Source organism: Endocarpon pusillum, assembly GCF_000464535.1.
Source record: "Endocarpon pusillum Z07020 unplaced genomic scaffold scaffold2751, whole genome shotgun sequence".
In the NCBI taxonomy this organism is placed as follows: domain Eukaryota; kingdom Fungi; phylum Ascomycota; class Eurotiomycetes; order Verrucariales; family Verrucariaceae; genus Endocarpon; species Endocarpon pusillum.
Window position 1 is genome coordinate 97,658 of NW_006916233.1, and position 22,854 is coordinate 120,511.

At 49.1% G+C, this 22,854-nt stretch overlaps 9 protein-coding genes across 9 annotated transcripts; 5 read left to right on the forward strand and 4 right to left on the reverse strand.

Annotated features, from left to right (window-relative positions):
* Positions 1-4: 4 nt before the first annotated feature.
* EPUS_02912 (uncharacterized protein) lies at positions 5-2,006 on the reverse strand (the record flags this gene model as incomplete). The annotated part of the gene is made up of 3 exons (XM_007803999.1): positions 5-1,382; positions 1,485-1,932; positions 1,994-2,006. 3 exons carry the CDS (start codon positions 2,004-2,006, stop codon positions 5-7), a joined length of 1,839 nt encoding a protein of 612 aa, XP_007802190.1.
* Positions 2,007-3,945: 1,939 nt separating this feature from the next.
* Positions 3,946-5,514, forward strand: EPUS_02913 (uncharacterized protein; the record flags this gene model as incomplete). Its single annotated transcript, XM_007804000.1, has 1 exon — positions 3,946-5,514. The coding sequence occupies one exon, from the start codon at positions 3,946-3,948 to the stop codon at positions 5,512-5,514; it is 1,569 nt and encodes a 522-aa protein (XP_007802191.1).
* A 979-nt stretch (positions 5,515-6,493) lies between these two features.
* On the reverse strand, positions 6,494-7,381 carry EPUS_02914 (uncharacterized protein; the record flags this gene model as incomplete). Its single annotated transcript, XM_007804001.1, has 1 exon — positions 6,494-7,381. One exon carries the CDS (start codon positions 7,379-7,381, stop codon positions 6,494-6,496), a length of 888 nt encoding a protein of 295 aa, XP_007802192.1.
* Positions 7,382-8,433: 1,052 nt separating this feature from the next.
* EPUS_02915 (uncharacterized protein) lies at positions 8,434-9,171 on the forward strand (the record flags this gene model as incomplete). The annotated part of the gene is made up of 3 exons (XM_007804002.1): positions 8,434-8,544; positions 8,601-8,704; positions 8,787-9,171. The coding sequence occupies 3 exons, from the start codon at positions 8,434-8,436 to the stop codon at positions 9,169-9,171; spliced, it is 600 nt and encodes a 199-aa protein (XP_007802193.1).
* Positions 9,172-10,118: 947 nt separating this feature from the next.
* On the forward strand, positions 10,119-11,804 carry EPUS_02916 (uncharacterized protein; the record flags this gene model as incomplete). Its single annotated transcript, XM_007804003.1, has 5 exons — positions 10,119-10,250; positions 10,307-10,327; positions 10,382-10,439; positions 10,485-10,544; positions 10,597-11,804. 5 exons carry the CDS (start codon positions 10,119-10,121, stop codon positions 11,802-11,804), a joined length of 1,479 nt encoding a protein of 492 aa, XP_007802194.1.
* A 1,039-nt stretch (positions 11,805-12,843) lies between these two features.
* On the reverse strand, positions 12,844-13,793 carry EPUS_02917 (uncharacterized protein; the record flags this gene model as incomplete). Its single annotated transcript, XM_007804004.1, has 4 exons — positions 12,844-13,242; positions 13,293-13,546; positions 13,614-13,686; positions 13,755-13,793. 4 exons carry the CDS (start codon positions 13,791-13,793, stop codon positions 12,844-12,846), a joined length of 765 nt encoding a protein of 254 aa, XP_007802195.1.
* Positions 13,794-15,394: 1,601 nt separating this feature from the next.
* On the forward strand, positions 15,395-18,079 carry EPUS_02918 (uncharacterized protein; the record flags this gene model as incomplete). The annotated part of the gene is made up of 3 exons (XM_007804005.1): positions 15,395-16,210; positions 16,348-16,972; positions 18,063-18,079. The coding sequence occupies 3 exons, from the start codon at positions 15,395-15,397 to the stop codon at positions 18,077-18,079; spliced, it is 1,458 nt and encodes a 485-aa protein (XP_007802196.1).
* Positions 18,080-18,590: 511 nt separating this feature from the next.
* EPUS_02919 (uncharacterized protein) lies at positions 18,591-19,661 on the forward strand (the record flags this gene model as incomplete). The annotated part of the gene is made up of 1 exon (XM_007804006.1): positions 18,591-19,661. The coding sequence occupies one exon, from the start codon at positions 18,591-18,593 to the stop codon at positions 19,659-19,661; it is 1,071 nt and encodes a 356-aa protein (XP_007802197.1).
* Positions 19,662-21,126: 1,465 nt separating this feature from the next.
* Positions 21,127-22,316, reverse strand: EPUS_02920 (uncharacterized protein; the record flags this gene model as incomplete). The annotated part of the gene is made up of 2 exons (XM_007804007.1): positions 21,127-22,126; positions 22,294-22,316. 2 exons carry the CDS (start codon positions 22,314-22,316, stop codon positions 21,127-21,129), a joined length of 1,023 nt encoding a protein of 340 aa, XP_007802198.1.
* Between the last annotated feature and the right edge of the window lie 538 nt (positions 22,317-22,854).

A 22,854-nucleotide genomic window follows, 5' to 3' on the forward strand; every position in this document is an offset into this window, starting at 1 on the left:
ATGTTCAGAGCTCCAATCCTTCCAGCGCTTCTAAGAATCCATCCAGGGCAAAAGCACCAAGCACGCCTTTTGTGGCACTACGCCCCAGGTTTTTGTGCTTCCGATTGCGCTCCGCCTTCTTTAGCTCTTCGATCGACCGCTGGCTGTGGACACTATGTCCAGAGTGCCGAGAAGGCGATCGGGGTCGTTTTTCCTCCCGAGAGAAGGGTCTCTGCTGAGGGGCCACTGGCACCCGATATCCCTGAGGTGGCATGTACCTGGGAGGATATTGTTGAGGGTTGTTGTAGTGACCTTGGTACGCAGGAGGGTGAAGGGATGAATTCGGATTGGGCGAGTATGGGCTATGCGGCGCGTATGGATTTGGTGCGTTAGAGGTGTGAACTGGTGGTAGGGGGGAAGTGTAAGCATGAGAGTATTGAGTCTGCACTGGAGTGGTCATCGGTCGATGGGCTCCCGGCGATCGAGGTGCGGATATGGAGGATCTAGGTGGCGACTGCGGCGTGCCGTTGGGGGAACTATTATTTCTACCACCAGCATTTGCTCTGGCATCGCCACCATTTCCGTACATAGGGGGTGGATTTGGTCTTTGAGCAAGATAGCGGGATCTCTTGTCGTTGCTGCTGTCTGCATAACTACTTCGTCTTTGACGGGGTTGATCGCGTTCCGAGTCTGAGGTTTCCGTGCTTGAATCAATCACATGTCGGCTTGGAGGAGGCTTCTTTGGCCTTCGAGGTCCTTGATTGTCCTCGGCATCACTGCTTTCCACACTAATGGACGGTTGCAGCCCAGCATACTTCTTCCTGAGTTTGGCCGCTTCTTGCTTCGCAGCGGCCGAGTGAGGCTTCCGCCAATCGGTGGTGGTGCCCTCCAGATAGTACCCTCCGGAGCTGTCTTCTCTGTCATGAAAATCGTTGTATTGTCTTGCTTTTTCTTCATCGGATTCGTAGAGATTATGGACAGACGGCATATAACGGGAACCAAGTCGAACGCCTTGTCGGTCACGAGCCTCCTGCCACCTGGTCCATCTCCCGAGAAGAGGGTCGATGACGCTCTCGGAGACCCTCAACATCTCCCTCGGAGATTCCCGAATCTGGTTCAAGGTGGCGTCAAGCTCGCCCAGTGAGACAATAGGGAGCTTGATCAATGCTGTGGATATGCTATATTCTGGCGGGGCCTCTATAGCGAGCTGCGAATTTTCGGCATTGCCATTGTTTCTCCCTTCAATCTGCTTCTTGCGGTCTTCGGCTTCCTCATGTTCTGCTGCGGTATAGAGACGATCTAAGCGATTGATCTGCCAGTAACGAACGATGACCAAGTTCTGCGTTTCCGCTCGCTCTTGGGCAATTATATCATTTTTAACAGCAACTTCTTCTTTCTGCTCACTGCACATCAGATCAGCCATATGCACATCAGAAGTGACATTTCCAAACATCGATTCAGTAGAACAAGTCCAACTTAAACAGGCATGGGTGGGACACGCATACCTTTGGGGTGTTGCGGCCATCAGCTTGCCCAGCTGCAGAATCTGCAGCATCAGTAGAAGACTCATTTTCAGAGACTCCAACTGCGCCAACAAATACTGCACGCGGGCCTTCTTGAAGCACCACTTGAATCTCTGTTGTATTGATGGTGATAAAGATCCATCACTTTTCCGGCTGGTGACCTTATCTAGCATTTCCCGTATCTCATCGAATACCTTTTCACATTCAATTGAAATCTCTTGTGCAGTTTCCAGGGCTTCCGAGGAGTGTACGGAGTCTGATGCTTGTAAGGCCTGTCCGACTTGCTTGAGCATCAAGGAGAAGAGAGTGACGCTTTTCGATATGCTGTGTATCTCCATGCCCGCCGACGCAATCTCGCAGCCAACAGCATTTAGAAGGAGGGACAGACGGAATCCGACGCCGGCAACGCCAAAGACAGAGGCGACGATTCCTTGAGGAACGAGGCATCAGCATCAGCGGTTTGCAAGGATGGCTTGGGGAGTCGTCAATACCTATTTCAGCCATACTTGGAGACGGCTATCTCGGATTGAACGAGCGAACTCTTCGACCCGCTTGGGAGTGGTATGCAGTCCTGAATATACTGGCAAGCTGGTAGTTGTTGATGAGGCTCTTGAAAGACATGACAACAAACAACTAACCAGCTGTTAAGAAGTATTGAACGGGGTTGGACTCGGGCAATGGATCGCATCACCAGCTGCATGGCTATGATGGGGACAGCCCTGCCGGCCTTGGGGCAGAAGAAGAGAATAGATTGGTCATAACTCCTCCACCCTGCGCCCCCCTCTGCTGGTGCGCTTTTTCCTGTATCCTTATTTGCAGTCGCCACATGCATTGACACGACAGCTCTGACATTCCAAGAAAGCTATTCGACGACCTTGCAGCATAATCCGCCGGCTATGAAAGTGTGCTAGTGCAGTCATATATTCCGTGGAGGCGCAAGGCAGACTCCAAATTTCTTGCCCACACTGTGTAACCATCACTTCTAAGTTACAGCAATCTGCAAAATTGGACACGAGCACTCCCCGCATCCGGCTAAATGAAGATACTTGCAGCCCTCCCTGTGCCCGACTTACCCGTGGAACGATTGCAACAAGATAAAAACACGCCCATCGCTCCCATAAATGCCTTACATTTACGAAGCAGTAGCTTGATAGTCAGTCAGCGATAGCTATAGCATTATTTAGCACAGCTTTTCTAAAGGTTTACGGACACTCCTTTCTCCATATTCCAGTCAGAAACGAGCTGGCTGGTATTACTGAGTCATTGATTTACGAGAGAGGAATGAGAGAAAATCAACAAGACTTGTGCAGCTTCAAATCACCGAAAGCAGTCCAATAATAGCAATATGCTCTAAACATGCACCGCATATGCTTGCGAGCAGCATTTGCGAAGCAGAATGACACTACCCATCTAAGATGACAATAAGTAGCACCAGACTACGACTGGTTCTTTCAATTCTTCAACTCCAAGATGGCTTCTGGTGGCGCATTCTCCCCAACAGTTCATTTGTTCATTCTATGAACTACTATCTCAATTGCTCTATCTCTTTTGGTTTGACGAAAGGTCCGAACCCAGAAGCACTCGCTTGTCCTTTCTGTCCTCTCCTAGCTCTGTCTAGCTTCCTTCATGCATCTGTCAATTCGGTACCGAACGAGTGTGGATGAGATGGCATTGTGGGCAATGAGACTCGATCCAGCTCTTCGCTCTATTGCCAAAGAAGGGCACTGTTCAAGGGAAGCTGTGCAGTGCGTTACTGTCATGGTCTGAAACATATCTATCAACGCCAGCATGCACAAACCGCTTCTCCATGAAGAGCCAGCCATTATTCATTATATCGTCATGCAAGAACAAATTGAACATCAAGAGTGGTTTGCCACTCACTATTGCATGTGCTTGGCGCCCTCTCGTTTTGACTACTATTCTGCGAAGAAGAGTGAGACCATGAGAGCGCTAATAGGAAGTGGACCCATTTCGTTTTAGCCTTTTCCAGGTGTTGCCTGTTATTGGTTTTCAGATACCATCTAGATCGTTTAGATGAGCCACATTATCCTGGTTCTATACGTGAACATTGGGCATCTCGGCATCTGATCTCCAGTAGCAGCCCCACCTTTTATTACCAAGCTCCAGGGTTTCCACATATGTGGCTCCAATCCAATCTGTTGAGAAGATAGATTTTGCATTGAGTCGATCTTGATATCTGCAAAGATGACATTACTCGCAGATTCTAGACCCTGCCTCCACGGGCCAACAAGACTATCAATGATCAGAGGAGCCACCTCGCTTACATGAGAGGTTTCTCTTTCAGAAGCGAGCTGTACGTCGTTCACGGTAAGCATCAAGGTCGGCATATCTCGTTGGAAACCTCCCTCTTCCCCCTCTCCCCCGAGTCTTCAAATTTTCCTGCTCTTGCCCTAGCACATAGTTTCGTTTACGTCTAGTCAGCATGCGAGAAACAATCTCGCGGCAGGATACCAATGGCATCAATGGTATCAATGGCTCAACAGACTCCTATGCCGACAACCTTGAGGTTGACTGCCTGATCATTGGGGCCGGCTTCGGCGGCGTCTATCTCCTTCATCATCTTCGCAAGATGGGCTACGACTGCAAGATATACGAGGCGGGTAAAGATCTAGGTGGCATCTGGCACTGGAACTGCTATCCTGGAGCTCGCGTTGATTCCCAAGTACCTATTTACGAATACTCCATGCCGGAAGTGTGGAAAGACTGGACGTGGTCTGAGGCGTACCCAGGTTCGGATGAGCTGCGAGCATACTTCAAACACGTCGACAAAGTGCTCGATATCAAGAAGGATGTTGCATTCGACTCGTGCGTGGTAGGTGCAAACTTCGACCAGTCAGCCGGTAAATGGATTGTGAGAACTGAAGACGGCCGCACTGCAAGGAGCCGTTTCCTTATCATTGCAACAGGCTATGCTGCCAAGCGTCATTTCCCTGGCTGGAAAGGCATGGACACATTCAAGGGCGTAATGCACCATTCGTCCTTCTGGCCAAGTGAGGGCGTCGACGTCAATGGCAAGCGCGTCGCCGTCGTCGGAACAGGCTCATCAGGTGTACAGCTTACGCAAGCAACGGCAAAGGAAGCCGCCTCAGTGATCGTGTTCCAAAGGACCCCCAACCTAGCCCTACCTATGGCGCAACGCTCGCTCACCAAGGAACAGCAAGAAAAGAAAGGTTACCCGGAACTCTTCTCCGAACGCATGAAAGGTTTCGCAGGATTCCCGTTCGACTTCGTCAAACGCAACACCCTAGATGACACCCCGGAACAACGCGAAGCCTTCTACGAAAAACTCTGGCAAGCCGGGGGTTTCGGATTCTGGCTCGGCACTTATCAGGACATGCTCTTCTCCCACGCGGCCAACCGCGAAGCCTACAACTTCTGGGCCAAGAAGACGCGGGCACGCATCCAGGACCCGCGGAAACGTGACCTCCTTGCCCCGCTCGAACCCATTCACCCCTTTGGCACCAAACGACCGAGCTTGGAACAAGACTACTACGAGCAATTCAACAAGCCGAATGTCGACATTGTGGATGTGCGCCCCAACCCGATCAAAGAATTCGTCCCTGAAGGCCTCGTTACAGAGGACGGCAAACTGCACGAATTCGATGTCATTGTCCTAGCCACGGGTTTCGACGCCCTAACCGGCGGAATGAAAAACATGGGCCTCCGCTCCACCTCAGGCGAGACCCTTTCTGACACCTGGAAGTCAGGGACGTGGTCCTACCTCGGCATGACCTGCCACAACTACCCGAACATGTTCTTCCTCTACGGGCCCCAGGGGCCAAGCGCTTTCGCCAACGGTCCAACCTGTGTCGAGGCTCAGGGCGACTGGATCAGGAGCGCTATTGCGAAGATTGACAAGGAGGGAATCAAGAGTATTGATCCGACGAGGGAGGCGGAGGAGGAGTGGAAGAGGAAGGTGAAGGAGTTGGGTGACAAGTCGTTGTTTCCCAAAGCGAAATCTTGGTATGTACTCCGACTTACGTCTTTTTGACTTATCCTTTCCTGGGTTTGTTTGGTCGCTCTATCATGTTCTTTGTCTGCTTGCTCTCAATACGGGGTTTCTGGCTAACGAGCGTTCCATTTTCAAGGTACATGGGAGATAATGTGCCCGGGAAGGCGAGGGAATTGCTTAGCTTTACGGGAGGGCTTCCGTTGTACATGGAGGAATGTGAGAGAACTTTAGAGGGATGGAAAGGCTTTACCGTCGTCAGTGCATAGACTCGATAGATGGAGTGAGCTTGTGTCTAGTCTGGTTTGTAGAGCTCGAATACACGGCAAGATGGGGTTGGTAGCAGCCTGGTGCTCCTTAAGATCAATGATACTCACATCGGAATAGTTCTGGGATGGATGTGGGTATGCGTACGCTGTCTTTGATCTGGACATTAGACCTCAGGTGTCTTGAGAGGAGAGACATGTCCGCGCCGTAGGGCACATCAAACCCACATCTTGTAAGAGCACCCACTATAGACTTTTGTTCAGTTCGGACCGACAATGTGTGACTAGTATGTTATATGTTGAGCTAAGTAGGGGCCAACCATGTCGAGGGGGGAGAGAATTGGGGTATATATATCGTAAGGGAGGGAATGTTGACACGGCTTGAGGATGCCTGTCCACGACAGGTTGTGGATTATGATCACAATCCAAGAAGGCTGAAGGTATCGTAGCTGGAGTAGAAATGTGTTGTGATACGTTGAAGCCTGTATATTAGGTCTATATATCAATACTAGGTGGTCGGCTTCGAACCTCATACACCATGTTGGTACCTTGGTCTCAGCTCTTACTCATGGCTCGAGCACCCCAAAGGTCATTGCTCGGAAGATGGTAAACGAGGGTGTTTCCTTCAAGGATTGGCCATTTGCTCGTCCAAAAATCGGGTCAGGCTGCTGAGGACCAAGTCCACCACCGGAGGGGGTGATGATGCCAGAGCAGCCACAGCAACAACAAACATCCCGAGGCGTACAAAAACTTACTCAGTGAAGCAAATACCCTCCCTCGATAGGCAGCGGCACGCCAGTCATCCATCTAACATCCTCACTTGCCAGTACGACCGCCATTCTCGCCACATCCTCCACTCTGCCCATCCCGCCAAAAGGATGCTTACCCGAGATTTCCGTCACCACCCCCGGTTGACTCTGCAGATTCTGTGTCATCGAAGTATGCAAGAATCCGGGACAAAGGGCATTGCAGTGGATCCTATCCTGGGCATAATCCAGCGCGACTTGTTTGGTCAACATAACCGCCGCGCCTTTGCTGGCACAGTAAGATGGGGTGCCGTAGTACGGAACTAGGCCTTGGACAGAGGCCGTGTTGATTATCCAGCCGCGAGAAGGTGGAGAGGTATCATCAGCAGATGAATTCTGCAGAGGGTCCTGCTCTAACATCTGCTTCACGGCGTATTTGCACCCCAGAAATATGCCCTTGGCATTGACTGCCATGGTATTGTCGTAGTCTTCTTCCTCGGTCTCGTGTATCCTCATCACCTTGGTATGGGTACTCTCGACCGATATCCCAGCATTGTTGACCATGATGTCGAGCCTGCCGAATTGCTTGATGCATGCCTGAATAGCGGCTTCGACATCTTCAGCAAGGGTGACATTGGCGCGAATAAAGATGGCGCGTACGATATTCCCACCATAGGTCTGTTGAAGGTGCTCGTGCGTCGATTGCTGGTCTGATAGGCGGTTGTGGAATGAGTCCGCTTTGCCGGTTGAGGCGTTAATCGGGTTTCGCGGGGTAGGGTACAGGTCAACGCAGCAGACGTTCGCCCCTTCACGGGCGTAGGCGGTCGCTATGGCGGCGCCCAGGCCGGATGAGGTGCCTGTAATGAGAGCGGTTTTGTTGTGAAGGCGTCCGGGCATGGCAACGAGATTGGGAAGGGATGACGTCGGGCTAGTTGGGTGTCACACAATAAACACAGTTAACACAGATAGTTATGGCTAATTGTATCTATTTTACTAAGGTACTAGATGGAGTTGATACGGTCTAATGTAAATATCTTCTGTTTATCATCCTAATCTATCCACACTCGTGTCCACTTGATACGTAGTACAGACCTTGATCGTCCCTCCTTTCTTCTGATGCGCTTGGTTGAGGATAGTCACTGCCCGAATCGCGCAGTTCTTAACCGCGCCTTTACCACCACAACTGAAAATCAATCTAGACGTTTGCTGGACATTCAAAGGAGTCCTTGGGCCGGTGCTCTCGCTGAACTTCTGGAGGCGTTGGAAAGAATGGAGTTCTGACGATATACGGCAGTCTGCAACGGGTGGATCACTACATCTACTGAATATTCTGATGACAATGAGTTATGGGATTGCTTGGACGACCTCAACGAGCCAATGAAACTGGGAGCAGAACGTACATCATAATGATGATTATGAAAGGGACACCAGGATAATGTAATCAAAAGTCTGTTGCCAACATTGCTGAGTATGGGATTTCCCAGCTTGGCGATGTGTCGTACGACAAAACTTGGCAGGCCCGTTACGTCACTTTCATGTGAATAATCCGCAGCTTCGAATGCCAGCCTGCCGCCCGCCTGCCGCCAGCCTGCTGCCACGTCTTAAAATTCGATTATTGGATCTACAACCTTCCACTCAGTGTCTTCAAAAAGTAGGCTCTCAACCTCCCCACAAGCTTTATTCTAGCTGTGAGATTGTTGATTACCTTCATTGAACAATCGAAAGGCCTTGCATCATCATTTCGCCAACTCAGGGCACACATACTGTAAACCACCAAAATGACTCTCTACTACAGTTTGGTAACACTTCCCATTTCTCCCCAGCTACGCACTGTTCGGCATTCACAAGGATGCCTTCCCTTATTTACTCGCCGGTTGTGCCCATCGAGACTTGTCTCTCCACATCGCTGACCGTGCTACTTGCAGGTTTTCCTCCTACTGGTGGCAGAGATGGTGGTCTTTGTTGGCCTCATCATCCCCCTACCCTATAAATTGAAGAAGGGGCTCTTCACCTTTATCTCTGAGAGCCCGCTAGTGGCTAAAATTCAATATGCTATGAAGGTGCGAGATCCAGCGAGATCCGGTTTTTTACCTAGACTGACAGCGCGCCCACGCAGATCACGTTCATTTTCATTCTCATTCTGTTTCTTGACAGTGTAAACCGAGTCTACCGAGTTCAGGTTGAACTCGCAGCTTATTCAAAGGATGGAAGCGGCGCAGGGTAAGCTAGACCTTCCTTTTCCCCGGCTTCACTTCCCTGTGACGATTAGGATGAGTCTAATCGCCTAACACCTAAGTCGTAGGGCCGCTGCTCTCGGATCTGAACGCATGGAAGTGCAAGCTCGAAAGTTCTATTCTCAACGCAACATGTACCTTTGCGGCTTCACGCTGTTCCTGTCACTCATCCTCAACCAGACTTATGTCATGATCCTTAACGTGCTTCGCCTTGAAGAGAAGCTCAAGATGTATGAGGGCGATCCACGAGCTGGTGGAAAGAGTGCCGAGAAGCTAGACCGCGCAGGTGAATCTGGTGAGATCGGCAGCCTCAAAAAGGATCTTCACAAGAAAGATAAGGAGTTGCAAGCTATGAAGAGTCAGGCAGAAGGATTGCAAAAGGAGTATGACCAACTAAGCGTCAAGTACAACCAAATGAACCCGGACAACAACACACCCAAGAAGGATAGGTAAAGGGCCAACCCAACCCGGAGCAGAGGTTTCGAGAGCTCGGCCATCAAACACTGGCTCTGCGCATTCTACGACATAGACACGGTCGCTTTGAGGAAACCTGACATGTGTAGGCCAACGGTACACTCGGATGATTGGGATAGGTAGGCAAGGAGGCTTCTTAGGACGGACTGCTCGGAGATTCTAAAGGTCTACATTGCGATGTACCAGGCATTAGACGTCACTAAAAAGCATGACTACCATGCGCAAAACACTAGGGGTCTTCTAACGACTCAATCAATGACTTCCAACAAAAGCCTCGATGCGCCAGTATGATGCCATTCGCAACGTACTTCGTCCACAGTGTCTGTTGCTGCATGTGCCTCGAACGATAGGATATTACCATCTAACTTCTACCTCGACCTTACCCTTAGCTTTGCATCCTGATTGTTGGCCAGGGTGGGTAATGGAATCATTTGAGGGACGAATTTAACTAATTATTACTACACCTGCGGAAATACTCTATCATCCGCAAGTCTTTTCTCGTCTCAGGCGCCAAGCCCAGCAGCTTTCCCGATGTCTTGGCATTTCCCCAGACGGCCAAAAAAAGGATCCAGGATTGAACACCTTCTGGCAATGCAACTATCGCCACCGATGCATTCATTCATACTACCGCGCATTCTCTCTGAAGCCTGGACCGTACGGCAAACCGAACGAACCTTGCGAGAAGTTCTTAAACGCCAAAATGCGGTTGCTTCTCGGAACCGAAATATGTACGGACCATTACATCCGCCCAGCCAGTGTAAATAGATGTGGTAATATCATGCCCTTTCCGTGTCACGATAGAAAATTGTGCTGTTCGTCGTCTCATCCTTTGTCCTCGAAAGTTTGCATGCTCTTGTCTCATCTTGTTGTTTGCATTTTACGAGTTTTCTGACTAGCCATTTCAACCTCTTGTACTGTACTGGCAGATGTCACCTAAATTATCCCAGGTCTGCTTTCACAAGAGTGAGACTGGATCGTCACCTAGCCCACCGAGAGCTCTATATCAGAGGTCGTCCAAATTTTTCATTGTTCTCACGGTTGCCTTTTCAATTTTTACCGTAGGTGCTACCCGAGCTTTCTGGTACAACCTATGGGCTAAGACAGACTCACCCAGGATATCTTCCTGTATGGCGTGGTAAGTACACCGTCGCATGCTTTGCCAGAGCACCTGCGCTCACCATCATGACAGATTGTACCAGTCATTCCTTTTGCGTTACACCATAGGATTGGCATTCCACCTGAAAGAGGTAAGATTAACCGCCTTCTCCAGATGTAGGCTTATGCTGTTGCAGTGCAAGCCTGGACATCAATTCTTCTCGCGACCTTTGGAGGTGCACTGCTTGTATGTTCTGGTAAGAAGTGTCTTATCAAATTCTTACCGCTCAACTACTAATCAATATGCAGTCTTCAGCGGCTGGCTTTGTGACAGGATCCATTTACGGAAATGGCCATTTCTTGGTGCGCTGTTGATACAAGGAGCAGCGACGTTGATGTTATGTCTGGCTACTTCTACAGCGGCACTGCTGACCGCTCGGATTCTCCAAGGCGCGTCTGGAGGCGTGGTATGGACAGTCTCCTTGACTATCATGACAGACAAGGTCGAATCTGCTGGATTGGGACAGGCCTTGGGCTACGTTGCCATCGCAAGGAGTCTTGGCGTTGTCATGGGCCCTCTGCTAGGTGGCGTATTATATGAGCGGACCGGCTACTACTCGGTGTTTGCCCTTTCATTCGTATTCCTCGCAATTGACGGCGTCTTCCGACTGTCGTTCATTGAGGCGCGCACAGCAAGCAAATGGTTGGCTACCAAGAACACGGAAGACCTAGCCGAGACCACTACCAAGAAGGAACCAAACAAGCCAGTGAGACGGGGATCCTCAATATCAGAAGCATCGCCATTCCGAAGATATGCACACCGAGTACATCGGCGCCTCCCCCCGGTCATTACTCTCTTAGCTGATCTTCGCCTAGATGTTGCTCTTTGGGGTAGTTTCCTGCAGGCTGTATTCATGTCAGGCTTTGACGCCACTATTCCCATCTTTGTTTCCCGAACCTTTGGTTGGAATTCCCTGGCTGCCGGTCTCATTTTTCTTGCCCTGGTCGTTCCCACGTGCATATCTCCAATCATTGGCTGGCTCAGCGACAAGCATGGGCCCCGATGGTACACCGCTGCTGGATATCTTCTCAGCGCAATCCCTCTGATATTGCTTCGATTGGTCGATCACGACAGTACCCAGCAGAAAGTACTACTTGGTGCTCTTCTCGCCCTCCTTGGAGCTTTTGGCACACTTTTCGAGATTCCGATCTGGGCTGAGATCTTCAGGTGTACAGAGATCTGGACCATGGCCAACCCTCGTCAATATAGCGCCGGTGGGGCTGTTGGCCAGGCATATGGCCTGTCAAACTTCTTCTACTCGCTTGGTTTTACTGTGGGTCCACTTCTTACAGGGTTCACCTACGAGGCTGCTGGTTGGAGCAATATGGTTCTCGTGTTAGGCATCACGTCTGTTGTCAGTACGATTCCAACAGTTCTTTGCACGGGTGGTTATATCTGGAGAAGGAAAACGGAACGTGTCGATGGTGTGTCAGATGGTGGTGTTGCTGGTAGTTAACAAAGAGGGAAAACGTCACCGTCTTATTTGAATGCTACTGTGCATTGCGAAAGTCTTGCGAATCCTTGGCGTTATATCGAACTGCCAATTCAGTTGCCGCCACAGTATTGTCAAACAGAAACAGCTCCATGAGGGTCATTTATCGATTAATATTATGTAACTCTATCAAATAAAATCTATATTATTATCTATTCATATCAAAAGAATGAAACGAAGCTCAGCATCATTTTGGTATATTGATACAAATCCATAGATGATCCTCAAGAGCTGTTTCTGTGTTGACAACGCTGTGGCGGCAATGTTCGATATAACGCCAAGGATTTGCAAGACTTTCGTAACACACTGTATTTATCCTAGCCATCCCCTCAGTAGGGGGTGCAGCATGCCTCGGTTACTCGAGTAGCGTGGTCGATCTTGTCACTTGATCTTGCCACAGCTTCTACACAAGCAGAGTAGTTTGAGCACATCTTTGGGAAGGAAGATCCCTAGTAGCAGGGCTTTTTCAGCTTTGTTGATCACCGGTTTCACATCCATGTACATTGAATGCTGGTGTGAAGGAGCGAGCTCCTGTAGGCAACCCCAATCTGCCTTCAATTTTGCTAAATACGCTAGTTGAGGCATTGGGTACAGAGGCGATAAGCACCAACGCAGATCGTGTCACGGAGCACACTGCAGTGTTTGCATGAGCATCTGACAAACAGAGAGCAAGCATCGAATGATCATTGACGATTGAAGCAAGTTCTTGGCCCAGCTAACTTCTCCATCCCTTTTGCCTTCGACTTGATATTGCCGACTTTGTGGCAAAACAGTAACGGTCACAGCTCTGCCAAACTGAGTCGATATACAAAGCATAACACAGGATGCACAGAGAATGCCCCATTATCTGCGGCAAGAGGCACAATCAAGCAGTACACCGTAGGCTCCGACACCCCTGTACGGACCAATTCCAAGCGACCGACATCATATCTGACTTCTCGCTGTTCACCCAGACCATCCAGTACAAAAGCGAGCGGAACAAGAGTCACTCCTTTCCACCCTGTTAGTCACTGTCGTCATTATCGGCATACCGACGTGCACGATGCCTTTTTGCTTGCTTTTCCTGTTCTTGTCGCATCTTGTAGGGATCAAAGTCTTCATCGGTTTCATCAAGCTCGCCCGTGGCCCAGTCATCGGTGTAGTCTTTCCGCACAGCTCGAGAACGACGTTCCGGCTGTATGCGCTGCTTGTTTGCACCTGCTTTGGTAGGTGTGTCACCAAGGTCGGCGAGTGAGTCTGAGTCCGAGTCTGAATCTGAACCATTCCTATCATTGCCAGCTTTTTTGTCGAGTCCGCCCGTGGCGCCAGCAACATCAGCGATGGTAGATCGGGATCTGAACCTGGTAATAGAGGGCGGGGTGGGATAACCGTCATTGGTCTTCGTCGCTCCTCCTCTCTTGGTCTAGATATGGATCAGTGATGACCAACAGCTTGATGAAAGACTGGCCGTACCTTCTTGGTTTTGACCACTTCGTCATCGGTCGTATGCATCATGTCGTCCTCATCTGCCTCTTTCCTAGCTCGCTTCTTGGCTAATGGTGCAGAACGCTGGTCTCGACCAGTCTTTTGCCCCTTTGGTGGATAGTAGTTGGAGCATGAGATTTTGAAGTCAGGATGAACCAACCCTCTCTCGACAGCGTCCTTGGCAATGGCTCTGAGATGTTCGCTTATCATGCGAGCCGAGGGAGAAGGACCGACTGAGGGAGCTAAGTGATGTTAAAAGAGTGAAGCATGAATGAGATCAGGATGAGAGAGAGAAAGGGAGAGTCATACGCCATTCCTCAACTGTCTTGGCTGCATCAAGTGATTTTAGAGATTGCTGGGCTTCGATCACTTTGAGAAGCAGCTGTAATACGAGTCAAACGACGCGTCAGTCGATCGATGCACAAGATGGAGAAGCTGGCGGTTTCTTACCAGATTGTTACGCTCGAGCTTTGCTATTGGCGTGGCCATGCCGAAATACCAGCGCAATCCGTTGGCAGAGAGAAGAAGCAGGCACAGATATTGAATAGTGGGTGTGGGAAACTGGACGAAAGAACTTGTCTGAGCTGGGCTGGAATGTTCAAGATGGGGCTCACAGATTCAGAATGGTCTTGACGCGGTGCGATGTCTGGAGTATCAGCCAGCCTAAAAGGAAAGGTAGCCGTCGTATGCATTTCACGTGAACACCGGTCCAGAGACGCGAAATATTATTTGTCTTATAGGCTACCAATTTCACCTGCAATTGCCAAGATCCGTCAATAAGGGCCTTCAAAATAGGCTGTTGCTGGAAGAACACAATTCTACCGTTGGGTGCAGGTTTCATCAAGTGGAGCCTGCAGAATGCATATACACGAACATTACCTTACTACAGAAGATGAGCATCGTTCTCCCTTGTTGGTTTTGTCCCTAGTATATGTGTGGTTGATCTGGTGAATGGTTTCCAGGCATTGCCTTGGTTCACCATCGTCCTCTGCGTATAGCATAACTTAGCTCCATCGAGGGGAGTCGACACTATGAAATCTGTCCCGGCGCCCATGCTACTCATGGCCTCTCCTCGAAACCACATCCCAAAGCTCCTCGGTGTTCAACCACCCTCATGGACCAACAGAGGGAAAGGAAAAAGAACAAACCTCTTCCCATACCCAGGCTCAAATCCATTACCACTCTCTGCATCAAGGAAGGAGAAACCAAACCCTGGCCCCGAACCTGGAATCCAGGCACCCACGGATAGCTGGTAAGACTCATATCGGAAAGTCCCCCCCCCCTCCACGCAACAGTACGCTGTAACATCGCTCCACCCAGATATTTTTCCTGTCCACGGTAGAATTCTGCCAGAAGGGACAGTTTATACCTATATTACCCGGGGTGGAAATATTCTCCGCGGTACACTCGGTTGTCAACCTTACAAAGACAATGGATCTATCGTACTGTAGATCCCCAAGGTACATTCTTGCTACAAGAGTGTCCTGACCGTTGGTATCTTGATTGTTTGAAGAATCGCTGACAAAACCTTGGCAAGTCACGATGCATTTAATGTCTGGCCATTATTTGAAAACGAGGTCTTCTTTGTCGATGCCCGCGTGTCACGTATGACAATCTTGACCCGCTCGTCGAAACAGAATTGTTGTGGTCAAGACAAAAACATGTCTCGGATATCTTCGACCGAACATTGTTGCACAATACATGTCAAGCAGTCACTGACGCGGATAGGATGCATACACAATAGTAGAAGAGGGCTTAATACACAGATTCCTACGCATGAACAGAGCAGGATGGCTAAATTGGTCAAAATGTCCCAAAACACCAAGTATTATACTTGTATAGACATGACGATGATACAGAACTTAGCGTCACGCCCTGTATTATGACCACTACGGGGGGAGGCATAGGTAGTAAGTACCCGTGGCCCAATGGGTGGAGCCCTGGTAGGGCCCCACTTGCAGGGGGGGGGGCCCCCCTGGCAAGCCCGCGCGCAGCGCGTGGCCGACACCATAACGCATCAACACGCGTAACGCTCTTCTCGATTTTCTTCCAAATAGCGTGTATTCTTTTGTGTATAGCTCCACCACAACATGCCTGATTCGAATGAGGAGATAGATGAGCGCGTAGCAAATGCCGTACGAGATATTCTTGCAGAGCGTGAGGCAGGGGAGCGTCCTGTTATTGCAGAAAAGGCGCGCGAATATCGAGTGAGCAAATTTCGCGTTCAACGTCGATTAAAGGGCATAGGACCTCGTATAAGTCGAAAACCGAAGAACTATAAGCTGTCAGAGATACAGGAGCAAGCGCTTTTGCAATATATCTTATCATTGGATGAGATAGGCCAGTCGATACGCTATGATCATGTTAATAAGGTCGCAAATGAGATGCTCAAGGAGGATCATACAGAGAATTCTACAGCGCCTGTTGTAGGAGAACATTGGGTCAAACGCTTTCTAAATCGACATCCTGAGCTTCATAAAGCAAAGCAAAAGCCTCTAGAGCTTGAGAGAAAGCTTGCTCATGATCCTGATCTTATATCTAACTGGTTTGAGCGTTTTCGAGCGCTTCGAGAGGCGTACGGCGTATTTGATGATGATATTTGGAATTTCGACGAAACAGGCTTTCGAATAGGAGTAGGGAAGTCGCAATGGATAGTAACGTCTTCGCATGCAAAACGCCATTACTTGGTTTCGGATAACAACCGCGAATACGTAACTGCTATTGAGGCTGTGAGCGCTACAGGCATTGTCATTAAGCCGATGCTCATTCTGCCAGGGAAGGTCCATTTGGAGCGTTTCTATCGAGATCTCAAAAGGATGAAGTGCTTGTGGGATTGTCAGATACTGGATACGCAAATGACGAGCTTACCCTTGCGTATATTCAACATTTTGAACGCCAAAGTCGACGTACGAGAAAGGGTGCTTATCGAATTCTACTTTGTGATGGTTATAAGAGCCATTTAACGCAAGAGATACTCGAATTCTGCGAATTCTGGCATATCCATCTCTTTGTGTTCCCTCCACACACTACTCATTTTCTTCAGCCACTTGATGTAGTGCTATTTCAGCCATACAAGCACTGGCATGCTCAAGCTGTCAATCAAGCGACTCGTACAGGATGCAGCAAATTTGATAAGCTTGAATTTCTTACAGCTATCTATGGAATTCGTCAATCAACGTTCAAAAACAGCTCTATTCGTTCGTCATTTCGCGAATGTGGACTTATTCCATATAATCCACAGCTTGTGCTTGAAAAAGTCAAGGAATACCAGCCTCCTCCTCCTCCTCGACCTTCTACACCTCCTGAAACCGAATTTCAGCCTCCTACAACGCCTCTAACGCCTCAAGCACTTAAAAAGCAAGCTATTCGCTTAGAAAACGCAACTCCGAGTCGCTATAAATTAATAGCACAGAAATTCATCAAAGGGGCACAAATTCAAGTCAATACTGCTACACAAATTAAGAAGGATTTAGCAGCCTCTACAGCAGCTGAAAAAGAGCGAAGAGAACGAAGAATTCAATCTCAACGTCAGCTACAAAAAGGAGGAGTTCTATTGGCTTCGCAGGCTCGAAATATGGTCACACAGCGCGTAGAAGAGGGTGGTACACAGCTCCAGAGGGCCCTATGGCGAGAAGAAGACCTCCGAAAAGAGTTAGAAGATGAGCGCCGTAAGCTCTCAAATTTGCAGTGGAGCGTCGAAAATGGCTTCCCATTCGTTTTGACGAGTAATAGTTTCCTAATTGAGCGAATTCTATGCTGCCTATACCCATTCTACGTTGATTGTACGCATTTTGAGGAGCGTTACGGGTGTTGATGCGTTATGGTGTCGGCCACGCGCTGCGCGCGGGCTTGCCAGGGGGGCCCCCCCCCCTGCAAGTGGGGCCCTACCACTGCTCCACCTATTGGGCCACAGGTAACCTTAATGTCCTTATTTCTTATTCTGTTTACCCTTATAAGTCTAGGGGCTGCTTTTTCTTAATCCTTTCTACTAGTTTCTTTGCTTCCCCCTTGCACACTATACGCTTCTCTATTTTATCAGATATCTTGATTATGATTTCCTTCTCCTCTTTTCTAAGGGCGTTGCCTGTCTGTGCTAGGCGATAGGAGGTAATAAGTCTCAAGGAGCACTATGTCCTGTCGTCGGCTATGTTTCGCTTCGCCGCTGCAGCGTATGACGCTTTTAGGGGGCGTGCTTCCTAGTAAAGGTTCGCCTGAGGTAATTTCTGTTCCTTAATCTTTGTTAGCCTGTCCTTTATACTTTGGAGGATCGCCTTAGTAGATCTCGTTGATCCCTCTTCATCTCAAGCGCCTCTGGCGTCCTGCCCTCTTCCTTCCTCTAGTAGCTCTCACGCTTTATATAGTATATGTAACACTCGCGCATTACTATCACTATCATTCTCTTTTTCTGTTAAGTAATCTGAGATACTACTGATCGCTTTGTCTTCGAGTGTCTGTCATAATAGAATATTAATTAAGTAAGATCACCCATTGGGCCACGGGTAATCGTAGCACGGTGCTAAGAACAGCTAGTATCAAATACATCGCCACCACACTTTCTCGAAGCTGCTCTTGATTCTGTCCACACGATCGACCTGATACAGTACAGCTAGGCCACTATCGGTTTAGCATGAAAGTATATTAGCTGTTTTAGACACCTAATACTAGCGCCATGCTACGAATACTTATGCCAGGTACGGTAGTACGTAATAGCGCATTCAGATCGCGAACTAACGACACTTAACCCAGTAACCGTTATAGACCCGCTCCGCTGCTAAAGGGATCCCCTTTACGTAGTAGCAAAGGTTGTTGCCAATGGGCAGCAAGCTTCAGACTTCCAAGAAGGCGTCCAAGGGGCCTTTCATCCTTCTTTCAAGAGCGGTAGTGTATCCAAAGATTAGCTGATGGACTTCAAGGGCATTGCTCAGCCAATGAAGGATGATGGCCTGACTGGCTTCTTACAGTCCAGTTCTACTCTCGCGTATTCTCGTATTCAAATGCGCCCATTTTAGGACAACGCAGATCAACAATTCCTGCTAATGAGTAACGAGGCATATTTCTTTGCAAGTGACAGCCGTTGATTCGCTGGAGTCCCTCCATTGGCCAGGGAACAATACGACAATGCAAGCACGGCTTCAGATTTCTCGAGCACTCAGGGGCGGCAGCCCCTCCGATGATAAACATACCAGCCGTCCACTGGAACTCCACACTCTCTTCTTATTTTGATCGTCGAAAAGTTCATTTTCATCAGTCAAGCCATCTTTTATCGCTCCTTCACCGTTTTTAAAAATGTATCTTCTCGGCTCTTTTGTGACGGCGAACTGGATAGCACTGGTAACTGCGCAACAACAGGGCTATCTAGGCTTCAACTCTGGTGCCACCCTCGACAGTAGCAAGGCCAAGGAACAGGCTGATTTTGAGAGGGAGTTCCGCACCGCGCAGGGACTTCGATCATCTCCAGGCAGCTTCAACAGTGTCAGACTCTACACAAATGTCCAATCCGGCACGACAGACGCTCCTATTTCCGCGTTTCCTGCTGCTCTCGCGACCAACACTTCCATGCTTCTCGGCATCTGGTGTTCAGGGACGACAAGCATCAGGAACGAGTTGACCGCTCTGCAATCAGCTATCTCGCAGCATGGGCAGCCATTCGCAGATCTAGTCGTCGGCATCTCAGTCGGCAGCGAGGACCTCTACCGCATCTCCGAGAGTGGAATAGAAAACGAGGCGGGTATCGGTACTGGACCAGACGAGATTGTGGACTTTATCCAGGAGGTACGCTCGAGTATCGCCAATACAGCGCTGAGTCAGAAGCCTGTTGGTCATGTTGATTCGTGGAGTGCTTGGGCAAATTCGTCCAACTCCGCTGTCATCGAGGAGGCCGACTTTATCGGTACTGATCTGTACCCCTACTACGAGAAGGACAAGGGCAATACCTTCTCCAACGCCACCACCATCTTCGAATACATCTACAACGAGACACTATCTGCTGCAGGGAACAAGCCTGTCTGGATCACCGAGACTGGCTGGCCAGCCGAAGGCCCCATGTTTGGCCAGGCAGAGGCATCCATTGAAAACGCAAAGACATATTGGGATCAGATCGGTTGCGGCCTGTTCGGCAGGACCAATGTATGGTGGTACACTCTGCGCGACTCCAATCCAGCCAACAAGGAGAAATTTGCCATCACAGATGACTTGTCGACGACCCCCAAGTTCAATCTCAGCTGCCCTGCTGACAGTGGAGCGCCGGCGTCGATCAACAACGACGCGCAGTCTGCAGCAAGCATGGTCGGAAGTGATCCGTTGTTGTGGCCTATGAGCCTCTGTGCAGTCTTGGCAACTGTGGGCTGGCTAATCTAAAGCAAACAGATTTTCTACAGGCAATTGAACAGTGCTCCGCCTCCACTTCTTTCGACATGGCTCAACTGGACTCTAGGGATCGGACATCTGTGGACGCAAATATCGATATCAGGGCGTACGTCATTGCTTTAGAAGTTCATGGGCTGTGTTATACATCTGGTGATGCAGCATAATCTGATATAAGGTTTTATTTCCTTATGATGTACATAGCGCAAGCCATTTCTTCTGAGATTACTATGGCTGCTTGATAATTCAATGGGCAATGCTATGGGCAGTCTGTCCATGCAAACCTGGTCGCCATTCGCGCACTCTTACAAGTAGCCTTTACAACTTGATTTAAGCTTCGGGTAAGCCCGATGTGAGTCGGGGGAGAGTCTACACGCATATAAGACTTCCATTTGACTAATTTGTCAAATCTCAGAATGTTGATTCATGGATTTGGCTCATTTGATTAAATTGATTCAACTGGACACCCTGTGTGGAGGGAATGTGGGTGTCGAAGACTTGGGAAGGACTCCGAAAGCTCGTGCGGCAGATATTGGGCTGACGTAATAGAGATGTATGATCCCCCCAAAAATGCGTAGGATATGCCCTTGAGCTTTCCACGGCTCACTGATACGACCTCCGGCTTGTATGAATCTGAAAGCGAACGTTCTTCAGACGGTGATTCTTGAGCTCTCCTGACTTTGGTGCGCGTGAAGATCTGGAGTTGGGATCACGAGGCTGGGCAAAGGCTTATATGAACGGATGGTCAAGACTGGTGGAAGTGATTGAGAGATGGGTAAGAGAAGCTATGTACATAGAGCCAAATCAAAGCTCTCGATCTCAGGCCAATGAAAGCCAGAGGATGAAGCAAGCCCAAAAATTCGCTAATCCCTCGCTCCAAAGCTCATTTGTCCCGCAAAGCAAGGTGGTAGTGAAGTCTTGATGAACTGTGCTGACTAATCAAGTGGATAGTGTGTAAATAGCAAGTTGTTCTATCTAATTCAGTGCGCAGAGCGAGCATTTATACGTACAGAGTTGCTATATCAAGCGAAATAGCGCGAAACGCGGATACCAAAAATACATGCGGGCCTGAGGCAAAGCACGTATCAATTCTGTAACAAAACGCTAGTGACACACGTAGCAAAATAAGCGCAAACTGTATTTTTGAGTTCAACAAGTCTTCTTGAGATCGTTCCAAGAGCACATAAGAAAATAAGGAGCTGGTGGTGACCAGCCCTCCCAAAGAGTTCCAATAGAAATGTCAGCCAAAAAGCAACCCGCATACGCTCCCCCGATTTAGCTCTGAAGATGACTCAGAATGTGTAGAAAAGCTTGCAGTGATTTGGAATCAGCTCAGATTCTTGCTCTCAGCCAATCTGACATCGCTCCGTCTTGTAAAGTTGCTGACCAGATTTTCATCCTAAACTTACTTTGGATTGAGACGTCGTTCTACCTCCACCAAGGCCGATTCACAGGCGGCTTATTTTGCAGTCTTCTGCGTTATAGCGCACTGGTCCCAGAGCAATAAAGTCTGATCGTCAGGCTGATCGACTCTGATCGCCCACTGATCGTATTGCCGTTCCATAGTGAAACGGTATAAGGCTCTATCCGGGTCAATTAGCTCCTTGTCGATCACGTCGTATAGCCCATCGTATCTGAACCCATTTCTCGGCCGCCACGTGTTCTTTGGTGGCAGCTTCCACGACCGGAAGACTCGGACGGGTCGATCCTCTTTCTTTCTCTCTTCTTCTCTTTGCTGGTCTTCTCCTTCAATCTTAATCTTGTTAGACTTGACGTACCAGTCGTGACTGTCGAGGAGTAATTGAGTGTATGTTGATGGTTGGTCTCTTGAGCCGACCGTGCTGACGTATCCAATCTTATTCCCCTCATCCCAATCTGCGTACTCACCCTGGGTATTAGGGACGCTAAGAACAACAGACACTGCTCCTTGACCCGCGATACCCGATATTCCAGCCTCAGGAGAGCCATGGCCCCCGTCACGCATGATAGCGATATAGTAACGCCAGGTGACGCCAGGTACCAAGCCATTGTGACCGAAGCGATTCCAGGCAGGATTGTAGAATTTCCAGTTCTTGTTCAGACTTCTGCTGATACAGTCATTCTTGTAAGCAATATTGAGCCCGCGAAGTGGATCTGCCAGATTCCAGTCACCCATTTGCCATCTTGACTTGAGCCAAACGACGTCCGCCCGGATGTCCTCAGGTACGCGGCGGTAACTGATATTGTTCTTCACAATCCAGCGGGAGAAATTCGAGAAGATCTCCAGTATGTTAGACAATGTTAGAATCCCTTCATCTATACTGAAGCATCGCATATCGCTTAACCATTTGCGCATATGTTGATGGATGTCGGGGAAGTCTGCATGACTGTCCTGCAATCTCAGGGCAAGTTTCTCGAAATACTGCACAGTCAGGATGATCTCATGCATATCCTTCGAAATGTGTGTGTTGATGAGAGGCCTAAAATATGTTAGCGAGCGATCCTGATCGTGGCGAAGAAAGTGAAGCAACCCTATGTGCCCCCAGGCACTGTCGTGACTTGGCTTTGGTGCAGGAACTAGCGAGCGGCAATCTTGTTCGCCCGGGGGCTTGCAAGGGCAATTCGTCGAGATCGCGCATATACATACGGCAGCCGGCAGAAGCTCGCCATTGTGCCTACGATAGTGTAGTTTCGGCTTCGAAACTCCGCAGAAATCGGTTAGTTTTCGAGATCTTGCCGCATTCCGTGTCTTTGAGTCCATTCTTCCAAAGGCAGAGTCATGAGCGTTGGCCGGTATTCCATAAATAGCCCGTATTTCAGCGAGGGTCAATCCATGGTGTGAACCTGGTGCTGCCATTTGGTGATGAAGTCCGGAATTTGGATGGTGTCTCAAGTTTATTTGACCCAGCCTGATCCAAAAGACAATCATATCAGCCTTACACGTCTATACCTTGTACACCAGACGATACATAGGGAGAGTCGTAGCCATCCCCAGATTCTGTGATCATGAGTACCCACCAATAGACAACAGGATAAGTGGTTTCCAAGGTAGAAATAAGAAATCATACGTGAAACAAAGGCGAATGTGCTGAGGCAGTTGAGTATAGTAGCATGGGTCAGAAGAGTTGTGCTTTGAGTACTGGGTGAGATGGTGGAAGCTCATTCACCAAAGGAGGGGTATGGTTGAAACACACCTCAATTGTTGGGA